The 9,041-nt window shown below is 33.3% G+C and overlaps 1 protein-coding gene across 1 annotated transcript in view; it reads left to right on the forward strand.

Moving 5' to 3' along the window:
* LOC106476184 (hemagglutinin/amebocyte aggregation factor-like) overlaps positions 1–4,786 on the forward strand; it is a gene marked incomplete at its 3' end in the record, with an annotated part of 12,335 nt that extends 7,549 nt beyond the window's left edge. Inside the window, exons 3-5 of the mRNA XM_022380121.1 lie at positions 2,301–2,376; positions 2,928–3,113; positions 4,634–4,786. Coding sequence (XP_022235829.1) covers positions 2,301–2,376; positions 2,928–3,113; positions 4,634–4,786 — 415 coding nt within the window. The remainder of the gene's footprint in view (positions 1–2,300; positions 2,377–2,927; positions 3,114–4,633) is intronic.
* Positions 4,787–9,041: the final 4,255 nt, after the last annotated feature.

Below are 9,041 nucleotides of genomic sequence, written 5' to 3' on the forward strand. Positions count from 1 at the left end.
CAATCATACGTGTTAGAACATCTGTATAGTTGTAGTCACTTAATAAAAATCATACGTGTTAACACATTTGTATACTTTTAGTCACTTAATAACAATCATACGTGTTAGAACATCTGTATAGTTGTAGTCACTTAATAACAATCATACCTGTTAGAACATCTGTATAGTTGTAGTCACTTAATAACAATTTTATCGGGTCTTCACATTTCTGGAACTTTTGTGTTTCTATTTGTTTATCTTACTGTTTTAGTAACACTTTACTACAATATATAGTTTATTATAATATTTGTATAGTTATATTGTATTGCTGTAATATTTATATTCTATCCATCTATCTAATTGTTTACTTGTACAGCGTAGACAAAGAATTACATTTCACTTTAAGTTTGGTTTTCAAAATGTTTCCGAAAGTATCGTCTGAACCATTTGATATAAATTTGGATACGTATATGGTCACGTGTGTGATTCGAGACGCTTTAGTATCAAACCTAACAACACTTCCACCGCTAGTGAGGTCTTACATCCTGTATATTTGTTTACCCTTGAAATAGGCAGAGTGATTCATATCTTTAATGATACGAGTTTCGTTTTAATTAAGGGTTCTAGCACGTAAGATTATAAATCAGTGACTGAAAGTGTATTCTAACACGTAATGTTGTTACTAAGTGACTGAAAGTATGTTCTAACAGGTATGATTGTTATTAAGTGACTATAACTATACAGATGTTCTAACAGTTATGATTGTTATAAAGTGACTACAACATCATTGATGGATTAGATGGCAGCTCAGATAATGAAGATAGTACGCCCATCTGATCTAGAATTCCAAAAAGAATGAAAATGTATGCTGAAGAGAGTTAAAACATTTAGACAAGACGTAATAGAAGAAAACTAGAAACATGTTTATTCTAATTAATTATGCAGTGAAATTGGTTAATAACATCATTGTAACTAGAATAACTCGAATAGTTGCTAAAAATCAAAGCATTCTCCATCTTTCCTTTGATTTTCCGGGAGGTAGCCGATCGTTTTTGTTTATTTCTCCGCGACCAGAGAGGATTTTTAAATTGTGAAAGGGTGGGTTTCTCGTTGACTGGGATCTTAATACAAAATATATAAATATATATATATATATAAATTACTACTATTCCCTTCTATGTACATAATTCATTATTATTTTGCTTTACTAGTGAATTACTAGAAACGTGTGTTTTTGTTTATAGAATGTAGCATCTCTCGATTAGCTCCCCTAAGGACTGATCGTCTGGTCATCTTTCTCTATTTTTTACTGACTTTTGGATCTTTTGCACTACTTCACGTCTACTTTGGGGATAATATGACAGTGTTTTACTACATATATAGCTGGTGGATCACAATGTAAACATATTTCACAGCTTTTTCAGCTTGCTTTTTCTATTTTTGTATTTGTGTTCCTTACATGGTCCTAAACTTCTCATATATTCGGCCATATTTGCTCCACACAGAAATGGAAAATTGATTTCGAAACTGCTGAATTTTTTACATACAGCAGTATTATCCGGTTTTATGGTATTTTTCCGCGCAAAAATCATTCTGAAAAGTTAAAAAAAACGGGATAAGAAGTAACTTTGGTAAGACATAACTCATTGATACTTAAGGAAACAACTCACTAATTCACCAGTTCTAGTGAATCAAACAACGACTATATTGACAGAAAAGAAACAGTTCCTGTGATTTGTTCTTCCTAGTTGTTTTTCGAAAACGTTAAGCCTAACAGTTTCCTGTCAGTGGTGTTCAATTTTTCCATTTCCTAATTGAAAACGTGGGTATTGTTACGTATCTGCTTGTTTGTTTGTTTCCGGTAGAAATTCTTTCCAAGGATCTTCAGTGATGTAAGTCCTTTCTTGATTAAACCAGTTTATTCTTCCTCGATACAAACTTTTAGTACACAGTAATTGCACAATCAGAACGTTTCTCGTCACTTTAAACTTAACAACTTTTATAATACTAGCTCGAAACTAACAGAATCATATATTACACGGAACTCAAAGTAACTAGTGCTCTCTCTTCATTCATTTCCGCTGTCTTTCTCTATCAGGCTTATATACTAATGAAAAGGGCATCTCGAGCACACTCGAACTTCCACGATCATTTGAGAAACTCGTCACGCACGCCACCAGGGTCAGGTGACTTCCGTTGTCGTAACAGTATAAAATTAGAAGATCGTAGAAGATCTGCTCTACTCGTCAACTAACCTAACGTAACCAACATGAACTTCCCGGCTATCGTCATAATCATCTTTAGTACTCTTACTTTCGCAGAGGCTTGGATAAACGACTGGGATGGCGTTTTGGACTTTCAGTGTCAACAGAAGTACTCCATCAAGACCATATCTAGGTTTTACTTTCTTAAATATTTTTAAAGTTTACTTATCATCTTAATGATGCTAAATTTGTTTTACTTTTTGGAACCTTAAGAAGTTCCAAAATAATTGTATTTAACAATTTTTACTCTCTGTACAACCCATGGAAATAGACTCGCGTGCTTTAGTTAGGAACTGTAGCTCTTTACAGCGTTTCACCAGATTGTTTGATTTACAATTAGTCGTATTATTTCAAAATTCAACTAGTAGAAATACCTGAAAATCATGTGTTAAAACTCTATGTGATATATCCTGAGGATGACGTTGTAAGGTCGAAACATGTAGAGTCGTCCACTTTTTGAAGGCAATAGATAAGCCTAAATAAAATGTTTTTATCTGTGTATCAGTTTAACGTTGAATATTATTTATGATTTTAACTTTATACAAAAGTGCCAAAAATACTATAATTATATGTGATATGTTGTTTACAATAATTTGAATAGACAAAGTTTTAAAGTTATATCTAAAACTGAAATTTCGTATGTTTACAATATAGCATACATATAGCATTGTGATTTATCTCTAGTATCCATGACAACTATCACGAGGATAGGCGTTGGCATTTCGACTGTGAAAAAACTTTTCAAGATCCATCGTGCTATTTCACGAACTACGTCAACGACTGGGACGGTCTGATTCATTTTACCTGCAGTAATGGAGAGGCGATCGCGGGTTTTAACAGTTACCATGACAATCACAGAGAAGACAGAAGGTAATAATATTTATTTTCATCTGTTATACTCATTTTGTTACTTTAAACAAAAATGATAATAACTTTTGTAATTTCCTCGTGAATTAATTTCATTACTATTTAGTCAAAAGTTAATGCACGATAATATCCGATTATTTAGTGTGAAGTTATTACATTAAATTATTCGATTATTTGCGGTCACTACCGCGCTTGACTTAATTGCCCGTCTCTGTCTGTCTGCAATTCTATTCTGATTAATTAATTTCTCTTTATCTCGCGCACTCATATACAAGAACAGAGGGCGCATAGAAAAGACCAGAGTTGCTACGAACAGACATGATCCTTCTAGAATATCATGACGTGTTACTAGAACCACGTGACTTCCGCTGTCGTAACACTATATCTAGGCTTCAGACTAAATAATCTGATCATACGATGTAATAACTTCAGACTAAATTATATGCTTGAATCTTTGTGAATTATAGCGTGTGTTTAAGTTAAAGTGACTGTGGTAATTAAGTGTATTGCAAAGTTGAATTGAGAAAGAATAAACTAGTTTTATTTAAGAAAGGACTTATATCGCTGAAGTTTCTCGGAAAGAATTTCTACGGAAAATTAGGAAACGACCAGAGACGTAACAGTTCTGATGAAGTCTGTAGTTTTAGGTTTTGACCTTGTATGTTACTTCATATCTGAAGTAATATTAATTGTTCTGTTGAACTCTGTCATTACAGTCCACGTTACCACATCTAGTCATCGAGGTTAAGTATATCATATTAAAACAATTTTGGATCTTGAACATGTCATTACAGTCCATGTTGCCACATCTAGTTATTGAGTTTAAGTATATTATATTAGTTTGTCATTACAGTCCACATTGCAACATCCAGTTATTGAGAGTAAGTATATTATATTTACATGTCATTACAGTCCACGTTACCACATCTAGTTAAGAAGGTTAAGTATATTATAATAACGTAGTCATTACAGTCTACTTTGCTATATCTACGTTTTGAGGTTAATTACTTTAAAATGTCATTGCAGTCCACGTTGCCACATCTAGTTATAGAGGATGGGTATATTATATTAAAACAATTTTAGAGCTTGAACTTGACATTACGGTTCACGATGCCACATCTAGTTATTGAGGGTAAGTACATGATATTAACATGTCATTACAGTCCAAGTTGCCACATCTAGTTATTGTGGATCATTATGTTAACATGTCATTACAGTCCACGTTGCCACATCTAGTTATTGAGGTTAAAAATGTTATATTAGCATGTCAACTCAACTGCAAAGTTGAGTAGAGAAAGAATAAATTAGTTTTATTTAAGAAAGGACTGAAATCGCTGAAGTTTATCGGAAAAACATTTCTACGGAAAGTTAACAAACGAACACAGAGAAGGAACAACAGAATCGTACTAACTTATCTGGGCTAGTGAACATCGTGCGTCTATGAAACCTAATATACACGTAGATATACATATATAGAGAGAAAGAGTGATAATTTTTAAAATCATGATTGTTTGATGATTTAGATGGAAAATCTATTGCTGTAAAGAAAAAAATAAATGTTCCAAAGCTTGCACTTGGACAAGGTATGTTAATGACTGGGATGGACACTTGCACTACACTGTCCCCAATGGCTACGTTTTAAGAGGTGTCATCAGTGAACACGACAACGACAGAGAGTAAGTATACTTTTAAATAAACACCTGTAAAGTGAGCCTTACGATATCATATCCTAACTAATTCATTAAAATAACCGTTACAATTTAACCAGTGGTTGAGTTGAGGCGGAACAAACAGGAACGCCGTTTCACTATGACATCGATCATCAAAAGCTGTAACTTGTAGTATAATAAGAAAATCTGTTAACTCCAATTTTTAGGCTCTTAATCTACTGCCTTTATAAATGTTACAAACAAAGAAAGTAAGAAAAATATTTATTTCTTAATATAGAAAGTACAAAGTGTTTTGCTTTTACAATTGTAGATGAAAGTTTTACGATTTATACTGTAATAGGTTTAAAATAAACACTTGCAGTTAAAACAAACTAAAACAGAAGTTCTTTCTCGAACACGATGTTAACATGCTTTCAGTTGACAGTGTTGATATTTCCACCGTCGATCCCTGGTTAGAGAAAATAAAACTATTTATAGAAACACATATAAATATTTTTTCACAAAGTTTTTCACAATTTTTCATCTACAGTGTGTTATCATTAGTTTACCTTAAAATAATAATACAAAATATCTGTATTCCTAAAAACACATCAAACGTTCAGTAAAATATACACAAATGCTTTATCATTTATCTATTTTGTTTAGAAACCTGTATGAATTTCTGAGATGTAGTGAAAAAACAAAGCTTGAAATTCTCGTTCTATTTGATAGTGCCCCGGATCCCCTGTGTGCCTTGAAAAATCAGAATAGAAATTAAGGTAAGTAAAATTTGTTTCTAGAACATGTACGACTTTTCGATCACTGGTGCGATCGATCAGAAGTACAGGTGATTAAAAAAATCGTACCAGTCCTAAAAATAAATCTTACTATAAAAGCTATAACTTGTAATAAATATAATTAATCAGTTATGTAAACTCAAGACGAAACTAGACTGTCTTATTGTTAAAGTAGCTGAATTAACCGTTCCCTACACATATATCTAAATTACTTGAAATAGGTATTTAAAAACACTATAAAATTACTTTTAAGAACATTTATTTATATAATTCAATTTTCATAACATTTCATAACAATTAGTATTACATTCAGAAATGAAGTAATATATAAGGTCTAGACATAGAACTACAGAGTTCACCAAACTAATTAGTATTACTTTCAGAAATCAAGTAGCATACAGGGTTTAGACCTAGAACTACAGATTTCATCAAACTAATTAATGTTGCTTTCAGAAGTGAAGTAACATATAAGGTACAGATCTAGAACCACAGAGTTCAACAGAAAAATTAATATTACATTCAGAAATGAAGTAATATATAAGGTCTAGACATAGAACTACAGAGTTCACCAAACTAATTAGTATTACTTTCAGAAATCAAGTAGCATACAGGGTTTAGACCTAGAACTACAGATTTCATCAAACTAATTAATGTTGCTTTCAGAAGTTAAGTAACGTATAAGGTACAGGTCTAGAACCACAGAGTTCAACAGAACAATTAATATTACTTCAGATATGAAGTAACATACAAGGTCAAAACCTAAAACTACAGACTTCATCAGAACTGTTACGTCTCTGGTCGTTAGTTAATTTTCCGTAAAAATTCTTTCCGAAGAAACTTTAGCGATACTAGTCCTTTCTTAAATAAAACTAGTTTATTCTTTCTCAATACAACTTTGAAATTCACTTAATTTCCACAGTCTCGCTATAACTTAAACGCTATAATTCACAACGAACGAACGATTCACGCGCTTGACTCAATTGTCGTTTCGTGGGAACGAAGTTACGGAAAATCAACTAACGAACGGAGACGTAACAATATGTTCTGATGAACTGTGTAGTTTTAGATCTAGAATTTATATATTTCTTCACTTCAGAATGTAATATTAATTTTTATGATGAACTGTGTAGTTCTAGGTATAGACCTTATATATTACATCTCTTCTGAAAGTAATATTAATTGTTCTGTTACGACAGCGGGGATCACGTGACGCTAATAACACGTCATATTCTCCAAGGTTCGTGAAGCCTCGAGTGTTTACTAGATGTGTGGTATTCTTGTATATAAGACTGCCCAGACAGAAATAGGTTTCTTCTCTTCTGTATGTAATAATATTTGTTTTGATATATTCTGTAGTTCTAGATGTAGAATTTATATGTTACTTCACTTCTAAAAGTAACATTAATTAGTTTGATGAACTCTGCAGTTTTGGGTTTAGCCCTTTCATGTTTCTTCACTTCTGAAAGTAATATTATATTGTTGCGTCAGCGAGATCACGTGACTAGTATCACGCCACCCGTGTTCTAGAACTATTCTGTTCCTTCGGGAGTGCTCTAGCATTTGCTAGATTGGGGGTGGCCTGGTATATATATAAGATGGTCACGGCGTGACGTGCCAATGTGTGTAGGTAGTGAGTAAATGAACTGCAGTCAGAAAGTATTGTTGAAGTTAACGTTCGTTGTTATAGAGCGATTGTTGAAAATAAGTGTATCGGTAAAGTTATATTCGGAAAGAATAAACCAGTTTTATTAAGAAAGGACTTGTGTCGCTAAAGGTTGTAATTGAACTGCGGAGAGAGAATATTGTTGACCACGTGAGACGTTCATTGTGAATTATAGCATTTGTTATAGCCGGACTGTTGAAATTAAGTGTATCGCAAAGTTGTATTCAGAAAGAATAAACCAGTTTTATTTAAGAAAGGACTTGTATCGCTAAAGTTTCTTCGGAAAGGAATTATACGGAAAATTAACTAACGAATGGAGGCGTAACAATATGTAACATCAATACATAAGGTGATTCTAATTGGTCTGATATACTCTGTAGTTCTAGATCTAGACCCCATATGTTACTTCACTTCTAAAAGTAATATTAATTGTTCAGATTAACTTTGTAGTTCTAGTTCTAGACCATATAAGTTACTTCACTTTTTAAACTAAAATTAATTGTTCTGATGAACTCTTAATTTTCTAGGTCTAGACCTTATATGTTATATCACTTCTGAAAGTAATATTAATTTTTCTGCTGAATTTTGAATTTTGTAGTTCTTGTCCTTATATGTTACATCACTTCTGAAAGTAATATTAAATGTTTTGATGAAGTGTGTAGTTCTTTGGCTAGACTTTGTATGTTACTTCACTTATGAAAGTAATATTAATTGTTCTGTTGAACTCAGAAATTCTAGGTAGAGACCTTATATATAGTTCCACTTCTGAATGTAATATTAATTGTTTTGATGAACACTGCAGTTGTAGGTTTAGCCCTTACATGTTTCTTCACTTCTCAAAGCAATATTATATGTTCTGATGAACTCTGTAGTTCTAGGTTCTAGACCTTATACGTTACGTCACTTCTGAATGTAATATTAAATGTTCTGATAGTCTCTGCAGATCTAGGTCTAGAATTTCTATTTAGCCAAAAGTGGTGTATGCCAAGAGGCTTTGGCGTTATCATGGTCCAGGACATTTCAGTTGGGACGATGTGAACAACAGAACCAATGACGCTGCTGAAGACGTGTCACCTGAAAAAGCCACTGTTGAAGAAAAACTATATTCAGTTTTGAGAAGAGAAATTGTGAAGCTCTTGATGAAGTTACTACCACTAATGTGACTGTTACCGATGATAGGACATTTCTTGATGCAGTAGATGAACCCTATATGAAACAGAAGCCAACGAGACTGAGACCAGTATGGAATAAGATACGTCCCGTAAAATTAAGAGATTTTTTTGAATTGTAATTTTGTATTTGTAAATTCTGTTCATTTAATTAAGTTATTGTTAATTGTTTATTGGTTTAATGTGAGCGACTATTGTTCGGGACGAACAACTCTAAAGAGGGGGCAGTGTTGCGACATCGGAGGTCACGTGACTAGTATCACGCCACGTCCTTCTCGAACGTTCACGTCCCTTCCTTAAATCTCGGGATCCTTCTAGATATAGTGTATTCTTGTATATATAAACCAGTAAGAACTGGGGTGAAGGAATGTCCTCGCCGACCACATTTTATCCGGAAAGTAACGTCTGAGAGAGGATCCACTATGTCATATGGACCTTCCCATGGAGAAGACAACTTAGGAGACTTCCCTTTGGCCTTCCGGGATTATACAACCATACCTTGTCTCCTGGTACAAAGCTGACTTCAGTAGATCTCTTATCATAAGTTAACTTCATCGAATCGGCAGACGTTTTCAAGTTTCAACGCACTTGATGGTGAATATCATCCATCCTTTCCGGTAACACTTTCACAAACTCTGACACATTCTCAGGCA

Source organism: Limulus polyphemus, unplaced genomic scaffold, assembly GCF_000517525.1.
Source record: "Limulus polyphemus unplaced genomic scaffold, Limulus_polyphemus-2.1.2 Scaffold9995, whole genome shotgun sequence".
Taxonomy (NCBI): domain Eukaryota; kingdom Metazoa; phylum Arthropoda; class Merostomata; order Xiphosura; family Limulidae; genus Limulus; species Limulus polyphemus.